This window comes from Haliaeetus albicilla, chromosome 28, assembly GCF_947461875.1.
Source record: "Haliaeetus albicilla chromosome 28, bHalAlb1.1, whole genome shotgun sequence".
Lineage (NCBI taxonomy): Eukaryota > Metazoa > Chordata > Aves > Accipitriformes > Accipitridae > Haliaeetus > Haliaeetus albicilla.
In genome coordinates, this window is record NC_091510.1 from 2,711,156 (window position 1) to 2,732,123 (window position 20,968).

The 20,968-nt window shown below is 35.6% G+C and overlaps 1 protein-coding gene across 3 annotated transcripts in view; it reads right to left on the reverse strand.

The window, feature by feature from the left end:
* Window positions 1–20,968, reverse strand: part of APAF1 (apoptotic peptidase activating factor 1) — a 40,641-nt gene that overhangs the window by 12,390 nt on the left and 7,283 nt on the right. For all 3 annotated transcript variants that reach the window (XM_069773757.1, XM_069773756.1, XM_069773755.1), the window contains 15 exons: window positions 19,338–19,450; window positions 18,576–18,707; window positions 17,932–18,170; window positions 17,207–17,374; window positions 16,239–16,370; window positions 12,728–12,841; window positions 11,957–12,135; window positions 9,922–10,048; window positions 7,681–7,806; window positions 6,926–7,057; window positions 4,888–5,013; window positions 3,631–3,792; window positions 3,228–3,356; window positions 2,317–2,442; window positions 1,356–1,475 (listed from right to left, as the gene is read on the reverse strand). In XM_069773757.1, coding sequence (XP_069629858.1) covers window positions 1,356–1,475; window positions 2,317–2,442; window positions 3,228–3,356; window positions 3,631–3,792; window positions 4,888–5,013; window positions 6,926–7,057; window positions 7,681–7,806; window positions 9,922–10,048; window positions 11,957–12,135; window positions 12,728–12,841; window positions 16,239–16,370; window positions 17,207–17,374; window positions 17,932–18,170; window positions 18,576–18,707; window positions 19,338–19,450 — 2,125 coding nt within the window. The remainder of the gene's footprint in view (window positions 1–1,355; window positions 1,476–2,316; window positions 2,443–3,227; window positions 3,357–3,630; window positions 3,793–4,887; window positions 5,014–6,925; window positions 7,058–7,680; window positions 7,807–9,921; window positions 10,049–11,956; window positions 12,136–12,727; window positions 12,842–16,238; window positions 16,371–17,206; window positions 17,375–17,931; window positions 18,171–18,575; window positions 18,708–19,337; window positions 19,451–20,968) is intronic.

Genomic DNA, 20,968 nt, shown 5'->3' on the forward strand with positions numbered 1-20,968 from the left:
CAAAGTCTGAAATCTTTTTATTGCCAAGGCCCCATTGGAGACATTTTAGCTATTTCCACATCTATATTCCCCACTATTCAAATATCACCATCATCCCACTTAAGGTTTTTTTAATAGGATTTTTAAGTAAAGTAAGAAATGGCTAACTTGTTGACAGGACAGACAAAAGAAGGAGGACAGAAAATAATCAGGAAGAGTGAAACAGAAAGTACAGAGCAAACAAGAAGAAAAGTTTCTGCAAAGAAAGCTCTTGTTCTAGTAGCAGCCTAGGAAAAGCTGAGCATCTCTAGGACTAGAAATAAAGGCAATGTTCATGCTGATTAGCCAGGATTACATAGCTTACATGTTTGCCTTTGGCCAAATTAGGAGAAAGGACATGACCCTTCACAAAAAGATTACCTGCACAGTGTCCCTCAGTGCAGGGCAGCAGAATCTAGCCAACACTCACCTACCTATACACCCAGCAATAAGAATTCACTGCTTTCACAGTCCACAACAAAGGTTCACTCCTATTCAGATGCTGCTTTAGGCTAAACACCTGAAATAGCTCTCTCATGGATGAAGATATGGCATTGCCTATTTTGTGGGTTAACACACAATCGGTTTGTGTAAGCAGTATTTTGCAACAAATATGAAAGTGCTTCCATGTTTGAACAATTACAATCAAGTAGAAGCATAATCTAAATGAATTGTATTGCCTTCACTTCAAAGACAGTCCTATCAACTGACTATTTGATTTATTAGAGAATCATGATTAAAAAAGATGTGCATGCATTTGCTATCATGGAATGGAAAAATATATTTTGGATGTTGGTGTACTTACTACTTGGTGGGGGGGTCCATAGCAATAAAAGTGTATCCACTATTAATATTTTCTTTAGGACATAAAAGACCCCATGCTCTCCTAAGGCTACAGGCAGACCTGGGCTCGCACCTTGCACTCCCCCAATTTGAGATGATTGCTTCAGCTATTACGCAGTAGTTCTGATGCACTACATACACGTGCTGTGGAACACCTGGTCTATATCTGCTGCACACATTACACATTGCTGCGCACATCTAAGCCGCCTGGAGGGCCCACAGCCTCCCAGTCATGAAGAGAAAACAGTTTTGTTCCTCTGCATCCAGCTTCAGTTTCAACATCAGTATGGAAATTCCCCCTCAAACTTCATTTTCTCCTTACTAAACTAGGCAGAGTTTCTAGGCATAAAAATGTTATCATACATATAGTCTTCTGCTACAGATTCAACTGCTGAAAGCCACGAACAAGCAGTTCTTTCAGTTCTTCCTCCATTTCCTACTGAGATGTGTAGATAACATTCAAATGTACTAACATATTGAGAAACACAGCTTACTTGCAAATGCTTCTGATTGTAAATTGCTAAAATCATCACTTCACCATTGTGAAATACAACATCTAGTTCACTTTTTAGCACAGCATCAGAAGACTTGCACACCTTCTTTGTTTCCCAAATCTGTTGAAGAACACAGTATTTCATTAGTTTTATAAGGACAAGATATAAAACTTGCTGAGTAAGAGTACCTGTAAACCAAAGTCTTACAAACTTGCAAGTAACACTGACTTTTTAAATCAGTGAAAATTATGCTTCTGCTATTTTTACTTACTAGGGAACATTGTGCAATTACTACAGTGATTCCAAGCTGACTAGTAGACTCCCCGTGTTTAGAGTCATAGCTATAAAGTCCACAATTTTCTAATCCAAAGAAGAACGTTGAAATCCAATTACAAAAAACACCAAGTACAGATTTCTATACTTCAATTGCTTTCAAAATTTCAAGAATGTAAGTGTTAACTTGGGAAAAAAGGAAAGGTTACTTCGGTAAACTATAGTTCTACTTTCACAGGTTTTAATGAGGCATTACAATTACAGAAATCTATCCTAAATATTGACTTGCAAATAAATCTAACAATGAAAGTAATATCATGTCTGCTAGGATCCTCAAAAAACTTCACAATTCCTGATTCAGATAAAATCTAAAGCAAAACAGAAGGTTACATTTACTCTTGAACAGCCACCAGAATTAAAAAAAATCATACAGATACACAGTAAATTTAGATAAACAGTAAAAAAGCCCACTCATTTTACTGTGTATCTAAATAATTTTGTAACAAATATTCAAATTTATATTGGTTATAAACATACCTAAAGACTAAATACATAATATAAATAGATTATGTATATATTGTATATGATGTATAATTTTATAATGAACGATTTCTTAAATGAATAATTTTTTATATATATTATATATATAAAAATTCACATTTTTCAAAAAAGAAAGATGTCATCTTACACGTATTGTCTGGTCATCAGACGATGTCAGAAATAAAGATCCATCTGGTGAAAATGTCACACAGTGAACCCAGCTCATGTGTCCCCTGCAATATGCCACTTTTGATAAAGATTTAATATTCCATAACTACAATAAAAATATGAAAAAAGAACTCAAGTGATTTAGATTGCATTTACAGGGAAAACAGTGCAAAACAAGAAGCAGCATACTTAATTACTATTTCTTTTATGATTTTCTTACTTCTCATTCTGAAATCAGACATAACGAGAACTGTGCCTGCTTATCACATTTCGATGGTCAGGGAAATTGAATCAGCAGCCTCTTTGACTGCTGGAATTTTGTAAGACAAGAGGAAAAAAATAAAGAATATAAACCGAAAAAAAAAAAAAAAAAAAAAAAAAATCACTCACAGTTTAAAGAAATACAAGTTCAACTTGACGACGTAGATTGCAAAACCAAAAAACCCCAAACAACAAAAAAGCCGACCCCAAAACTGATACTTGTACAGGCTTACTCTAGCCATGCCAGTCCCAAAGTTATTCTAGCTGTTTCATTCCTTTTTAGTGAGTTGCCACATTCTGTAGCAGCATAGGAGAGAGGGTTTGGTTTGTTTTAAGCAATACTCCTGAGAGTGACAACAATAACTTTAAATTAATTTAGTAACTAGTCTTTTTATATAAACATGAGTTCTGTTGTCCAAAACGAACATGTAACTTTAAAATGTTATTTCCCAATTGATATCTTACATTTCAGAAGTGAATGCAAATTAAAAAAGAATGAAGAACATTGAAAGCCTGCTAAAGTAGCTACATTTGTTTTACCTCTGCATGCAAGAAACTGTTAAGACAAATGTGACGTTTTATATTACAAGCAGTCTTTCCTAGTATACTGCAAGACAGACACTCACTTACCTCAACCGAACAGTGAGACAAAGCAACTGCTACTAACTCATCACCAGGACAAAAGTCACAGTATTGGATTGTACTGTGATGACTTATGATGACTTGCGATAGTAAACCACATGTTTTAACATCAAAAAGCTGTGAACACATAATTACAATAGTCAGCACCCAGTCTGAATGACTTCACTATACACAAATAACTTATATGCTCAACAGCGTACATTCTTGAATTTAGAAGGTATTTCTCTCGGTCAACAACTTTGTTGCCCACATATTTTTACTTTACACACACTTGAAACCATGCACCTTATATCTGAAACATCTTAATGGGCTGGAATTTTATCTTTAATAACAATTTCTACCTACATTGCAATATAGTGCCTCCAGAAAATTATTAAAGTAAGGTACTTACCAAAAGCTTATTTTTGGCTACCACCAAAATCATGTCACCATTTCTGGACCAAGAGCAACATTTTACTAAAACCTCCACATCATCTGGTTGCTCATCTGCATTTTTGAAGAAATCTTTTATCTCGATACTTTTCAGTTCATTTCCTGAGCGCGCTGCCCAAAGCTGCAATAAAAAGTAAAGGAAATACACAAAACCTTTTTTTGCTGATGTGGATACGGAATACAACAGGGAAGAGCTAACTCCCAATCACTTCTAGGAAAGAACAGGGGCAGAGGTAATAGGATTAAAATATTCAGAAACCCAGATCGCTTAAGGGGGGGAGGGTGGATGGGGAATCAAAGAAAAAAAAAAAAAAACAAACAAACAAAAAAACACAGAAAAAATATGATTACACTATAGCAGAACCCTCTCCCTGGGATTTTCCCTCATATCGTTCAAGCTACAATGCTGTCTCAACTTCTGCTTCACAGAAGAATAGAAACAAAAATAACACCTGCTCTGCAATGCTATTAAAAGTCCACTCACCACGAGAAATCTGGTATACATCTAGCTGTGCACCTTAAATTCATTGAGGGACCTGTCAAAAAAACTATTGAATATTTCTGTTCCCTCCACCACAATTTTCGTTCTGAATGACAACAGCTACAGCAACCCTTCTTTCCTTATTTAGCCACTCTATAGAAAGACAACAGTGTTTTAAAAATTGCAGTTTTGAAATAGCATAGTTCTGTTGCAACCAAAGGCAATAAAAATAATACTTTCATTCTGAGGGAAAACACATTATTAACCTCTCAATTCTCTTCTAGTGCATACATGAAAAACAGCACATAGAAATGGCTTTTTATTTTTATGTCTACTGATGATTCATTTTCAGAGATGACAGAACTTTCAATCAACTTAAAAACTTAAACTACCTTTTTTTTTTTTTTCTTTTTTTTTTAAAGTTTCACCTCCCCCCTCAAGTTTTCTTAACAGAGTACATTAGGAGGGAAAAAAAAATGGTGAAAAGTAAAGGATTCAAAATGAGGCTAGCTAGGATTTATTTACAACTGCAGGCACCCAAGTTTTCTTTCCTGGTACTGACAAGCCATTTCAAAATCTTGCATTAAAAAGAAGACCAATAATCAATTGTTTCAGGATTTAATTCATTAAAGCTGATCATGCAGACACAAAGTTTTCTCATACCTATTTTGCATTTTATAAAAAAAAAAAATCCATCATCAAAACAAACAGTTGCTTTAAAAATACACTCTGTACCTTTACTGTTCCATCTGTTGAGCAGCTAGCAACGTATTCATCATTTGGTGAAAATCTACAGTGATTGACAGAATTTTCATGACCAATCATCGTATTTCTACAATACTTTTTGTTCAAATCCCAAAGCTGCATAAGAAATAAACGTATAAATATCATTGTATTAATGAATTACTGAATGACAGATTGTTCATGCTGTTCTCAAAATCATGCACTGGCAACCAAAACGACAACTTTTTTTTCCTTAGTTTTACCCACAAGCTCATGGACTCGATGCTATGGCCTGGGCTACCCCACAATTTACCTCCATCTGCTAACATGCATGAAAACTATTAATATCAGAATTACATAGATGTAGTTAAATTTTCCGTACAGTGCAGACAAGGCCCTTAAACAGCACAAAGTTACTGAAAGTTTCCTCAGACTGAGGAAGAAGCTTCTTCTTGCCTCTCTCTCTTTCAACTTTAAAGTTCAGAATTATGTAGCTTAAACATACTAACAAAAATGAAATTTCTTAGGTTAGTCTTGGACAGTCTGAATATCATCCTTGCCACATCCATACTAACAAAGTTAAAAGAACATTCCATATGTTTTTTTGTTTAGGGATCCTCCTCCCCACCCCTCTTGCACACACTGTTTTCCAAGCCTATAGTCCACACTTCCTTTTTCCATTTCCAAATTTCTTCCCTTTCTCCTAGATTTAAAAAAAAAAAATAAAAAATCATGCATTTGAGTGTTCAAGTGAGAGCTCAAAACAAGAACAGTCACTTTGTACAGTGTTCTCTGAAAAAAAATGAGGCCCTTTTGATTAAGGTGCATACTCCTGTTATTCACTCATGAAAGTGTCAAACACTGTCTAAAATCTTAACCACATTTACAGTATAAAAATGGTCATTTTAAACAACTCCTTCTAAATCTACCTGTTCCAAGGTGTCAGCCTCAGACAGCAAATGCATATCCTGAGACATCCAGGTCAGCACAAAAGCCTATTCTTTCTACCTTGACATCAGATCCTAACTGTATTTTACCTCCAATTTACACAAACACAAGCTCTTGGAAGAACTCTTCAGATTAGACTTCACATTACCATTACACCACCTCACATCCTGCTAGCTATAGCTGGAAGTGACAGTTGCCCCCCGCACTAACAACCTCACTCCTTGATGTCTACTGCCAACAGTTCTCTCGCACTGGAACTGGGCAATTCAGCCTCTACAGGGAACTAAACGAGCAGAAAACCAATCCCACCAAACAGAGGTTTTTGCAGAGTTGGGTCCTTGAACCATACCACTGCAGAAGAAGATCGGCACATGCACCGCAACAAAGGCAAGGATACACAGCCAGGGCATCTTCGGTGCAGGTTAACTATGTGATTTGCTTAGTGCTACTGTGAAATTGCACTCTTATTTGCCACAGTCTGGGTCTTACTTGTTTCTTCTGATTTCCCCCTTCCCTCAGACACAGACTTCAGTTGTCCGGTTTCTGCTCTTTCTGTGTATACATACTGCCTCCTAATCTGAACAATGCCAGCTGGTTAACCTGACAAACCTCTTGCTCTGATTACTGTTATTTTGTTGGCCTCTACCTTCATTTCTTTACTATTCCAAATCAATTTAATCAAAAAATGTACCTGCTACACTTCCATAATGCCTTTTTTTTTTTTTAATCTTTCAGCATCATTTTTTTTACATTATTAATGTTTTCAATCCTAAATTTCTGCCTTCATTTTTCTTATGCTGTTTTTAATCAGGTATTTCACTCCCATACTCTCCCATTCCCACCCCACTCTCTAGAAGTCTTGCCAAAGCCCTCACCTTCATGCTGTACCAATACAGGGCTTACCGATTCTCCTTTACTGAGCATAAACACTCCTGCCTTGTTGAAAACCAACTACATAGCTGTAGTCAGTACCCTGTTGCCATCTCTCTTCTACCAGGCTCATAAAACCCCCTTAATTTATAGCATTTAAATATATTTATACATCAGTAATCATCCTGTTATGATAAGCAGCATGAGAATAACATCTACGTTTTCCACTTACTTTGATGTAAGTGTCATTCGAGCAGGTGGCTAAAAGATACTGACCACTTCTGTTATTGAACTGGCAGCAATTGACCTGCTCTGAGTGTTCTTCATACACACATTTACACCGGCCTGTTCTTGAATTCCAGATCTAGACAGAATTGAAGGATGAAAAATACTTTTAAATATATTTAGAGTACTTCATATTAAAAATAATAAATCTGTAAACTATGCTGAAATACAGATAAAGGCCTAAAACATTCTTAATAACACCTCAAAAATGTTTTGAGGATAAAGGGAAAGCATATATATTTATGATTAGAAACAAGAAGTTGTGAGATGAAAGGTAATAATTCAGATTGGAATCTGATAAATACTGGCATTTCACCAAGGTTGTGTACAATACTGAGGAATTAAACATTCCAAATAATTCATGTGTAACAGAAAAAAAAACATGAAAAAAGGAATTATGGATACATTCATCTCAAGTTATCTATAGGATTGGACTCACACATTATTTTCTACTTAAAAAGAATCATCTTTTCATCACAAGTAAAATAAGTGGTAATTCTGTAAGCGTGATGTTAACATTAAGCATCTTTTACGTCATGTAACAAGTGGGACTTGTCTGTTTAAGTAGTGAATTATCCACAAAAGATTTAAGACAGTTAAAAAACCCTTTAGTCTTAAGAATCTCCTCTGCCTGAGTTGGTTAAAACTGAAATTAGAATTATTAATTTGAAAAAAAAAAAATTCTGCTCTCCATTTCCTTACCTTCACTTTTTTATCAGCTGAACAAGTTGCTACAAATTCACCATCGGCAGAGAAAGCGCAACATAGTATTTCGTCATCATGGGCACTTATCTCCAGGAGTCTCTCTCCACTTTCTGCTTTAAACACCTAAAACAATAAACAATAAAATCTTACAACTCGCATACAATTTTAAAACACAAATATAAGCTTGATTTCTCTCAAACAGCTCTCTTTCTATAAGCTTTTCATAAAATTGGTTTACTTTTGAAAGCATTTATAATTTCAGGGAAATTAACATAATATTTATAAAAATATTTAATTTAATTTGAGCTTCAAATTTGTAAGGATGGTAGAAATTGTTAGGGAGAGAAACGGTGAAAACTGATTTTAAAAGAGATTTTTGTATGTAATTTGTGTTTCATTAATGACTTTTTCTATCCTCACTCTTTAAGCCTAAATCCATGTCCTTTCTCAGTATTTTTTAATAGTAACTGCAAAACGTTGTATCTATTAACAAAATCTAAACTGTTCTTAAAGCTACAAATTCCAGGTTTTATATTTTTACATATATATCATATATATATATATATATATATGATATCCTTCTGTGGAAAGTAAGAATTTCAGCAGCAATTGATGATTTGGGGAACAAACAAGAAAATGGAAGTAGTGAAAAGTCATAGAGGATGACACAAGTCTCAGTCTTGAGCTAGTCATAAGCAATAAAAAGACAGTTGGGGAAAAGTGTCGCATTAATTAATTTCCAAAAATTCTGGGATTTAACTTTACAATGGGGGCGGGGGGGGGGGATGGAAATAATCAGGTCTCCCTTTCCTCCTTAGGTTACATATTCTTAATTATTCAAACAAATCACACAGTGTTCTTTACAGCAGTGTTCAGGATACTACAGTTGTGAAATCCCCATTTTTCCCTTTACTTTTTCATTGAATGGCAACGTCAATGACAGTGAAATGGTTGGTATTTGTCCAAGTAAGAACATAAGTACTGAAGTAACAGGAAATCTACATTTACAGTAAATTCTGCAGAATACTTGTTCTTAATTTAGCAATCATTCTTTTTTTATTTTACAGAAACAGCAGAAGTAGCCTTGAAAACCGAAAAGCTTAGGCCACTATTAGAAAAAACACGAGTAAGTTCAAAGTTAACAATGAAAAAAGGATTATTACTAATTTTTCTATTACATCTTCAACAAAAGTTTAGTTTAAATGCAATCTCAATCCACAGATTTTACTTTTTTGAGTAAAAAATTAAGAGAAAAATAAGCAATCTGCAGTCTCAATAATGAGGCCATTAAGTACAGAAGCCCAGCACAGCAACTTCAGCACAGCATAAAATGAGTACATCCACCAGGCATCTCCTCAACCGGATGCCATGATCATAATATTGTAGAAGCCAGCAAATAAAAATAAAAACACAGTAACAACACATTAAGTAGCCAAATGAACAGCAACTAAGCACCACTAATATTATTACTTTAGTACTCAACTTATCAAGCATCCAAAACAATACCAAAGGCTTGCAGAAAAGTTGTTCTTTTCCCTTACCTTTGGCTGTCTGGAATATGGATACTTTACCAGGTTACTGGCTGGCTGATTGCTAGTTCTCTTGAGAGCTGGCTGGCTCCCCTGCAGGCAGACTGCTGGCAAATTTGTATTAGTCACTTTCCTCTCTCTCTCCTAATCCACTTCCTAAGCACTTTGGGCCTGTTTCCAGTCTAATACTGTCCTCAGCTTCAGGGGTTCATTTTTCTCCCCAGATTTATTTCTTTTGCATAAGACAATTTACTAATTAAGCACCAAAGTAGCATAACGTCCATTACCATCCCATAGAAATAGTAAAGCTGTAACTAAAACGTCTTACTGTTTCTCAGCTCTGTAGAAGGTCTACTCTGACTGGAAATAACATTTTTGTAAGCAAGTATTAAATATGCTGGGGTGCATTACTTAAGCTGTGAGCTCTTCCGTATCATTAAAAGGTGTCTCACATTCAGGTATTACAGTGGTGAGGGTATAAACCCTGAAATCACACCGTTTAGCTTTCAAACTAGAAGATAACGCTTACTATTTTAAACACGCAAATTGATGTTTATGTAATAATACATCCTTTTCAATCATTTGTTTGCAATATGTTCTAAACCCCTAATATCTCTACATAACAGCGAAAGAAAAGTGACAGGACTGTTAACAAATGTTATCAAAATGGTACACAGCATCTCTTTTCACTCACGTATAGGCATCTTACCTGAAGTGTTTTATCAGCTCCACATGATGCTATTCTTTGTCTATCCTTAGAAAAGCAGGCATGGTAAACTGCATCTCTATGTGGACGAACAACCAGACGGTAGAGGTTTTTCAAGGATTTTTTATTTCTACAGGGTAAGACAGTTGATTTTAGATGAGTAGGATTTCCTAGTGCCTTTTTATTATTCAAAATCCTCTCTAAAAAAGATAACACTTTTTCACACATCTTGAGCAGCAAGCTTTATAACAAACCAATCAACCCACTATACCTTACCTCTCAGCCTTCACACTGAAGTAATAAGGGAAACACAAATTCCAACATTCACTCATAGTTTTTATTGCCCTCCAATAGTTACAGCTTAGAGATCAAGAAAGATAATACATGCACAAGAAATTCACATGCTACTTCATGGGCAAAGCTGTTACAGTGCAAGACAGCCTTCCTAATGACATTTTTATGATCTGGTATGTGCTGTTTCCAAATATAAATTTATTCCTGAGAATTTGTTCTCCTGCAGCTCCTTTTCAAGCTTATTCAAAAACATTTGAAAATTTACCTAGATCTTAGTAAATTTACTCTATTTTCACAGCAATGACTCAACTCTTATCACTAGATATTTAAATAACATCTATGACTATCACTGCATTTCAATCAGAGATTATGTATAGAATCTAACACACCTTAGATGACTCTTGCCTTACTTTAACAAAAACTTAGAATTAGTAGCAATCAAAATCATCCTGTTTAGCCAGATCTTAATACAGAAAGCTGTCATTGTAATAAGATGATTTTTGCTGATGAATAGATTATTACAAGATTATTTTTTCTTCTAGAGTCAAAATGAATCAATGTATTTCAAGTTTTTATCATTACCAGTTTCAATCATTAGACTTAGCATTTAAATAATGGGTAAAATATCTCAAACAAAGTAGCTGCGCTGTAGAATGAAAGCAATTTTTCACTGCAAAATACTGACTCACCTAAGCTGACTTTTTTTTTTTTTAAGAGTATTTTAATAAAGCTAAAATTGCTGGTCAAGAGAGCAGTGTATTCACTTACATATCCTACAAACCATTTTTAGAACCTTGCCCTAGGAAGGCAGACAAAAACATCTATCTGTGTCCTGTTGATTTCAGTCATGTTCTTCAGCATAAGCCTCCCACATCCAAGGCAAAAGCCCTGAACTACCTGGAGATTAACTCTTCTGAATTGTTTCAACTTCCAAGCATTTCTGTTAGAATTCTGTTAGCTATGCAAAATGAAATAACCAAATATTCAAAGAAAATACCTGAATTCAAGCATGCCTGGATCAACCTGCCTGGTTATTACCATAATCACCGGACATAGAGACATTCTGTTTTGTAACTACCAAGTACTGCAGATACCAGAACAGAAACATCAAACAGAAGAATCTAACAGACAGTTACATGGTCAGATGACTACTGGACTGTGGTGGGAAAATGTTTAGATAAGTATACTTTTTCCTTAAACAACTTCCAAAAATATGAAAACAGCAAAGAATTATTTAAATAGGAGAAATTTCAAGACTGCGTAGAGATTACAAAGCCTTTCAGTATTTTCCATCTTGCTGCTTTCAAAAAGTTTGCAAGTTAACACAAATGCTCTCCTTTTTAAAGTGTACATTTTACTAGAAAACCTAAAACCATACTGTAACATACCCAATACCTGCACTATGACCCTAACTTAAAAAAAAAAAAAAGCATTTAGAGAAGTTTCAGAGTATCTTATTTTCATCTTTGTACAGTTATTTAAAAGGAACAATCATTGAGTTCAGAAGTAAATATATTCCTCTACTTATTTCTATGTAATTATTACTTATCTGTGGCCTTATATATCCAGAGTTTTCCTCCTCCCATAAGTTCGTGAAAATTATTTCACTTTCTTTCCCCAGAAAAAAACACAGCAGATCTTAAAAAGGTCCTTATATTAGCCATACATTGTATTTAGTTGTACATTAAATTATTTCTTTGGATCAAGGGATCAGCATATCAGCAGGTGGACTGCAGCTACTTACATCCATTCCAAATAAAATGTTCCTGTTTCTCTTTGCGCATATAGCTTGGCTTGTTGATACACCTCTGATGTCTCTGGTTGGCAAAGACCCAGCTGTATAATGTCAGGAAACGGTTGCCGACCAAGAAGGTGCCCATTTAAAGACAGAAATTCCTGGAAGTTCTCACGCACTGTGCTATCCTATGTACAGAGCAGATAATATTTGGTAACATAGAAAGTGGATTTATTTCCTAAGTGCCCTTTGCTTTTTAAATTTTCTATACAGCTAATATTCTTACAAAAGCACTTAGTTCTATTTTTCTGTTTAGTTCTATTAGCAAGTACATACGATAGACTGAAATATTTCATTATCCTATTCAGGAAAGCATATTATGCTTATTTTTCAAATAAAGAATATTGGCAACAATGATTTACTCAATAAGCAGTCAATGTGAAATATCAGAAAGACTATTCCAAATGGCCAACAAAATTCTACACCTCCTCAAAAGCAGAGTACCATATCTACCAACCATTAGGTAATGTTGTTAACCCTAGTTATTGAGTTCCATGGTCAGTTACTTGGGCACACACTGAAGTTACAACTTAAACTGAAAAGTAAATTTTCTTCACTTTTCTCTTCTCCAAGATAAAGTTTAACTTAGTACTGTTTTTATGTTTCAGGTTTTTAAGCTTTCTATGTATCTCCCATATACACATACATCCAACAAAATGCAATTATAAAGTAGAAAAATATATTTCAAACGGACTGATCATTTACCTTTTAGTACCATACCTTTTGATCCAGGATTGAACTATATTCTACGTATTCATGAATCAGGTGAGCAGGCCCTACCAATTCTGTTTTAGCTTTAATCCAGTCTAAAGAAAACATAAGATCACGGAGTTCCTAGAAGAAATACAAATCTAAGTTCAGAGCATAAAAAGGGGAAAAAGAAAAGCAAAGGAAATACATTAGGTATTTAATAAGCTTCTGTACAATTGCATCTAGTTAAAAACTTAGGCAATTTCCTGTTTTAAAATTCCGGGTATAGAAGGCTAAGCTTGTTATTTTAATGCAAAGGACTGCTTTTTGATACAGCTAGTCAGAGAAGGGATTGGGGTACAAAGCAAATCTTGACTTCTGTAGCACACAAGACCTGGTTTAAGATACAATTCTGAAAAAGCTTCTTCTAGTCCAGTCTAGCAAAGATCACTCTGCTAATAGTGATCTGTTGTTCTTCCTAACAGATGCTGAATTTGAACGAGAGCAAAATGATCTGTTGTAATTGCATTTAACTTAAAAATGAGAAAGCTACTTAAAAGGTAATCAGAAATTATAGAATAGAATAATTTCAGTTAGAAGGGACATACAACAATCATCTAGTTCAACTGCCTAACCAATTCAGGGCTGACCAAAAGCTAAAGGAAATTATTAAGGGCATTGTCCAAACGCCTCTTAAACACTGACAAGACTTGGGGCATCGACCACCTCTCTAGGAAGCCTGTTCCAGTGTTTGAATGCCCTCTCGGTAAAGAAATGCTTCCTAACATCCAGTCTAAACCTCCCCTGGCGCAGCTTTGCACCATTCTCATGTGTCCCATTACTGGATACCAGGGAACAGAGCTCAGCACCTCCCTCTCCAGGTCCCCTCCTCAGAAAGCTGCAGAGAGCAATGAGGTCGCCCCTCAGCCTCCTTTTCTCCAAACTGGACAAACCCAGTGTCCTCATCTGCTCCTCCTAGGACATGCCTTCCAGTTCTGCCACCAGTTTTGTTGCTCTCCTCTGGACACGTTCAAGATCCTTTTTAAATTGTGGGGCCCAGAACTGCACACAGTACTCGAGGTGAGGCTGCACCAACACTGAATACAGCAGGATAATCACCTTCTGACCGGCTGGTCACACTGTTTGATGCACCCCAGGATGGGGTTTGCCCTCCTGGCTGCCAGGGCACACTGCTGGCTCATACTGACCCTGCTGTCGACCAGCACCTCTGGATCCCTTTCTGCAGGGCTGCTCTCCAGCCACTGCTCCCCCAGTTTATAGTTGTGTGCGGCATTACTCCATCCTAGGTGCAGAATCCGGCATTTGGACTTGTTAAATTTCATCCCATTAATCACTGCCCAACACTCCAATCTATCTAGATCCCTCTGCAAGGCCTCTTGTCCCTCAAGAGAGTCAACAGCACCTCCAGTTTGTTATCATCAGCAAACTTGCTAATGGGGCATTCAACTCCTGCATCCAGATCATTGATAACTATATTGAACAGGACTGGCCCTAGAATTGAACCCTGAGGAACACTGCTGGTGACCAGTTGCCAGCCAGATGCAGCCCCAATCGCTAAAACCCTTTGAGCCCTGCCCTTCAGCCAGTTCTTCACCCAGCACACCAGGTACCTGTTCAGTTCACAGTTGGACAACTTGTCTAGAAGGACATTGTGAGGGACAGTATCAAAAGCCTTACTAAAATCCAGAAAAACTACATCCACCACCTTCCCTTCATCCACTAGGCAGGTGACTTTATCATAGAAGGATATCAAACCAGTTTAACAGGACTTTCCCTTTGTGAACCCATGTTGACTGTGCCTGATGATTGTATTATTCTTTAAATGCCTTTCAACAGCATGCAGTATAATCTCCGTAATTTTTCCAGGAAGTGAGGTTAGACTAACAGCTCTGTAGTTTCCCGGGTCTTCCCTCACGCCCTTTTTGTGGATTGGAATAACATTGGCTAGCTTCCAGTCAGCAGAGACCTCCCAAGAACTTTGCTAGACGATCGAGAGGGGTCCTGCTGTAACATCCGATGGCTCCTTCCATACTCTGAGATGAATCCCATCAGGCCCCATGGACTTGTGAACATCCAGCTGATACAGCCAGTCCCTTACAATTTCAGCATCCACAAATGGGACGTCACTGTTCCCATGCTCGTGGTCCTCCGACTGAGGGGACCAGGCAGACCAAGGTTTGTCAGTATTATTAAATACTGAGGCAAAAAAAGCACTGAATGCTTCCACTTTTTCTTTATCCCTGTTAGGCAGATGACTATCTCCAACAATTATCGGTCCAATGTCTTCTTTAGACCTCCTCTTGTTACTAACATACTTTAAAAAGCCCTTCTTGTTAAAAAAACCATACTTGCTGGGATCAGAAAAACTGCTTAGAGACAACACTGCACAGGCTCAAAATATGTTCCAATTTAAAATCAGTAAATACTGCAAGGATTAAAAGCTTATCATGGTTAAACAAAGAAAAAGAACACCTCCCATCTTTATTAGCCTTCCAACAAATAGAAGTCATGTCTAAATATTGAGAAACAAGTAATATAAACAGTGTAAACTCTGGGAAGCATACAGTCATAATGAGACAGGCTAAAGAACTCCGAGAAGCTAATTCTACAAAATAAATAAAAACATTTTTCCAACACATTGAAATTAAAGAGACTGAGATAATGAAATAAGTATGATCCAAAAAAATCTAGATTTGTAGCTCACATTAATTATGAAGGTTCCTATAGAATATAACTACACAAAGTGTATTTTATGTGATGAATCAGATGAACCATCTCAAAAGAGGTTCAACTGAAAAGGTTTGAGTACATGTGAAATAAAGCAATTAGCCACCAGGACCAAATGCTATTCAAGGCAAGAATTCTAAAGATATTCAAGTGAAACTACTGAAATACTGATCTTCCTGCATGACTTGCATCTTATATTAGCTCAGTACCTAAAGAACAGTAGGTAGCAAAACTGACAGCAATTTTTCAGATGTGCCAAGGCAATCCTGGGAACAAGAGATTTGCCCATCTAACTGTTGCTGGATTTTTTGTGGCTGTTGAAATCTGGCAATATGGAGAGGAACTTTTACACAAAAATCAGTATGACATAAGAGGAAAAAAACAAACAAGACTTCTGTAGAAAAAAAAGTAAATAATCTAATCAAATTCTCTGAAGAAATCAATCTTTTTGTATTATACAATAAAGTGAGCCTGGGCTTCCAAAAAGGTTTAGAGAAGATTTTTTTATCAAAGCTTCTTAAAAAGGAAAAGAAAAACACAAGCTATTATGATAAAAAATAAGAAATCTTCTCGAGAACTGGCTGAAAAGACAAGACACAAAGGGTAGAAATAAAGTAGTTTTCATAACAGACAGTGATTATCAGTGGAGTCTCTAAAGAACTCTATGTTGAGTGTTTACCCATCTGCACAAAAGCCTGGGAGAAGAGAGGTTCAAGTGGGAAAAAGTCTGGGGGGAAAGGCAGGGGTAAGGGTGGGTCAAGAAGGGAAACAGAGGACACTTGTCAGAACTCACCTTCTGCATGTTGGCACCAGCCATGTGATACGCTAGAAAGTTATACCAGTACATGCAATCCTCTTGAGATGGAACAGGAGTATTAAGTTTGTAATATTTCTTGTACTGATTTACTATGTTTTTATGTAGCTCCTGCAATGTGAATCAAAACACACTTTCAGTTAATACTATACCAAAGTATGGGTTGTTTTCAGCATGGAGGAATTAGAATTATTGTTAATATTACATTGTATATAGTGTGAGGAATAATATTATTATTTCTCAATTGTAATACGTCAACAAATGAAATAAGAAAAGCTTACCTTCCAAAACTGTACATTTAACCTAATTTATTGCTTAAGACTTCTCCAGAACATTCTCTGGATATTAAAAAACAGAAAAGCAAGCTGTTAACCTTCCTTCTTCAGCTGAGAACAGCTATCAAATCACTCTGCACATTAAATGTGGGTAGCCAATAAAAAAAGACTCTTACATAAGTGGATCTAAAGCAAGCCTAAAAACTTGTCTTTTCTTCATATCTACTCTTTCTGCCCTGTCCTTCAGAACTGGTAAATTTATTGGGCCCGACTTACAGGTCCTCTCCCTGCAAGTATTGCCTTAAATTGAAAAAAAGGAGTAAAAAGCACTTCTCTGTATTAAAAAAGAAACTTCCTATTCTGGTGGGGTCTTGATGCCTTTGGAACCATCAGTGGAACATTCCATCTCCTGCTGGAAATGTCTTTGACAGAGAAATAATGGATATCGAGTCTTCTCTCAGTTCAGTTTCTTAGCTCCAAATGGAACCATCATGAAATCACTCCACAGTTTCAAGTTGAAAATAAATGTTTTTAATTACTCAGCATTAAGTTTAACTGCATTGTGGACCTATTCTATGAAGCTACTCTGGATACCGTTTAAGGAACATTTTCTGAAGAACGCTCAGCTTTGGAGAACAAAGTTAAAAGGAAGTAGATTAGTCAATACCCTACCTGAAGCTGGTTGCGATTCTTCTCTGTAAGAAAGTCAAGTTGAAGATCATGTAAATAATAGTGGAATGATTTCCCATTACGATCACAGAACAATAGCGATTTGTTAACAAATTCCTGTAGAATATCTTCAACTTCTTCAGTTTCCATATCCCAAAGAATACAGAGAACCTAAAAAAACCACATTAAGACAGAAAAGAGTCAGAAGTAAGGGGTAATATGACTTGTGTGAATATCACAAAAGGCTACCAATTAACTGACAACAAAACACATGCTAACAAATATAGACATATTACAAATGGTAATAAATTCAGTAAGTTACCAATTCTTCCATACCAGACTACAGGACAGATAATACAAGTTATCTCATCTTTTGTCTATTTGTGCTGATTTATTGTGATCGTATCTTTTTCTTAAATGGGACAAATTTCACGTAACAGTTTTAGAGCCTTCAAAGAGCTCAATTACAATATAATTAAAAAGTTATATATGGAATGCACATTAAACTTAAATATTATGAATACATTTATTCAGTTACAATTTTTTAGTTTCATTACTGACAATAAAAGTCATGACACAATAATGGACCTGACCTACCCAATCTGGCAATTACCGTTAAGTTACATACAGTGCAAGTTATACGCAACAATTATAAATTTTATGAATTCTTTAAAGTTATTGTTTGTATCTCACTAAAAACGATGAGATCTCTGCATTGCTGTTATTACCTTAGTAGGTACTTTAACATCTTTTGGGAGGACAGAGAGGTCTTTATAGTAGTCTTTATAATTGTCATTCAGTTGCTCAACACTTATGGACATCGCTTCATCAAGGGCTTCATAATCATAAGAAGATGATTTTCTTATTCTTTTAAACTGCTTATTCTGCAGCTGTTTGAGATAGTATTCCCAACGACTGGGGAAGTCTCGTAATAATGCACCTATCAAGGATATCACAAGAGGAGAACCTGAAAGAAAAGATTAATTTAATCTTAGAGGTTTTCAAGGAACACAATCCAATAATTCAGTCAAGTGGTTGACTACATCAGGTAATTTTCCCAATACATTGATTAAATTATTGAGGTGTGGAGAACAGACAAACAAAACATGTCATCCATATAGACATCTGCAAACTCACCAAATTTAAGTGGAATAGTGGGGCAGGGGGAAGATATGCTGAAGAAAACTACTCAAAAACCAACATGAGACACTTCTATTTAGTTTAAAAAAAACAAAAAGCCTTTAACAAGCACTTGTGTTTTACTTAAGGCGTACAGTATTAAAGAATGTTCCTTCCTCTATTTGTAAGTCAAAACCTAGAAGAAAAAAAGACATTCAGTGGTAAACAGTATGTTAAAGAGCAGCAAGTATACCTTTGCATTCTCTTACAAGGCAGTTAGCTTGTTCTGGCAGTTCTGATATTTTCATATTCACAAACAGGGATAAAATCTCCAGTCCTTTTTCATGTGCTAGTCCACTTTCCACATGAACCTCATATTTATTGCCTAGAAACATGGAAAAAATTTAAAAGAACGTAAAAAATCCTAAGGAAATGAAGAGTATTTTCCAAGCAAAATCTGGAGCAAAGGACCTGGCTCATGATTTTTTGCATAGTATTTTATATGCTTAGTACTAAGAAAAGTATAAACTCTACTTATCAGAATCAAGTTTGCATTAGAGAGACAAAAAAATTAAGACTATAATCTAATAGTTGCAAATGTATTATGGGCATGTTGTAGCAGTGACTGCTTAATAGCGTAATCAGTCTAACAGCAGCGGTAATAGCGTAGAGATAATCAGTCTAACAGCAGCGGTACTAGCGTAGAGATAATCAGTCTAACAGCAGCGGTACTAGCGTAGAGATAATCAGTCTAACAGCAGTGGTGTGACAGAGGTTAATTTACCCTGTTGAGAATCATTGCACTCTTTAACGTAGACATATAACCTTCAGGATAACATATAACATTTATTTCACAAAGAGCATAAAGTCTCACAGAGCAGAATTCTAAAACTTTGCCACTTGTGCACAAGTTGATAGACATAGATCGTATCAGATTCTTTTAAAAGTTCACAAGAACAAATTGCATACATATACACACACAATCTGTGGTGCAGGAGAGGAAATTGCTCCTTACCAGCTACAGCATCTGTTACGCTCCTGTCCCTGCTGGTGATAAGAACCTGACATTGATTATCAAATGCTTTTAATACCCAGGAATCCCAAATGTCATCCAGGATCAAAAGAGATCTAGTGCAAGAAGAAATATTGCAGACTTCAGATCAACTATTAGTGCTAAAATACAGTTTTGCATTTTAATAATGAAAGAACATTTTAAGAATTTACAATGTATCACTGCATAATTTTTTATATTAATATGTAAAATATGTAAAATCTTAAGAGGGCACTAAACACTGTGCAAGAAAGTTGAATGCAAGTCTCTCAAAAAAAGTTTTTACCTTTTATTGCTTAATAGCTACAACTGAAGTGTAAACAATAAAATCTTAAGAAATATTTCCATTAGTAGATATCAGGAAATCCAGAAATATTTACTCTGTTTTTCAAGTCATGTGGTATCATAAATGAACAAAAAAGTTGTATACAACTAGGTAACAACTCTGCTTGACACAGGCTAGTGATAAGCTTTGTGGGAGAAACCACGTCAGTATCCTTTTAACTGGAGAGTTTTCAGTTTTGTTCTTGTATCTTCAGAAAGCTATACGAGACTAATCCTCTTGTGAAGGAAGTGCCTTGGATGATGAGGCTCTTTTTACATAAACAACATTTTATAGTGACTGCATATTCAAATCCTGTGGCTAGTGACGTCTGTAGGTTACTACATGCAATCCCACCATAATAATGTTTGTAGACTTCCCTGTACCTGCCTGTATCTGACAAAGAAGTTAGTGAAAACTGTTTTTAAAAGGTTGGTTCCAAGAGAGCAAGAAGTTAAAAAGATTGGCTAGCAAGTAGATTTATGAAAAAAAATACCAGTTATTTGCATTCTGTGTGTTTTGTGGTGGAAAGAAAGTTATTGAAACCAAATTCTACAAACTGTTTACATTTACTGCCTTGTTTGGGTTTTTTTGTGTGTGGGTTTTTTTTGTTTGGTTGGTTGGTTTTTTTAAAAGGATGGAATTTTCAGCTACACGAATCACTGGTTAAATTGTCCAATTGCCACTGAAGTGTATGAAGACTTCCGCATTTTTCTTCAGCTAAATGACACTTATGCAATCAATGCTTATAAATAAAGATTTTATCCTTCAATAAACAAGCACATACACATTATAGCCCATTTTCAAAGTTACATAAAAGTCTTGGATACCCATACCTCATTTTTATACAATTTCTCTACTAAAACTCTTTTGATAAATCAGAGGGTTTACAAGAATACTATCACAGCCATAAATGACTAATTCTGTGGTACTTTCACACTTGAAAATATGCTGGGCAGCATGAATTACAGCCTGATTTTATGTTTTTAATTAATCTGAGAACTTAAAAGTCCTCACAATCTTTTGGTACCAGTGACTTTCTTCTCCAACCATACCAACAAACCTTAATTCCTAATTAGGATTATAAAAAAAAATTTAAAAAAACAAAACCAAGAAACAAAAACCCAAAATACTGTGATAACAATCACAGGGCATTTAATACTGAAACTTCTTGCTTTAAAGAATATCATAGCTTCAATTTCTTCAACCACAATCCAACAAAATAAATAATGCCGTGTTGCTCAGAAAGTTTTCCTTTGACTAATACTTTAAT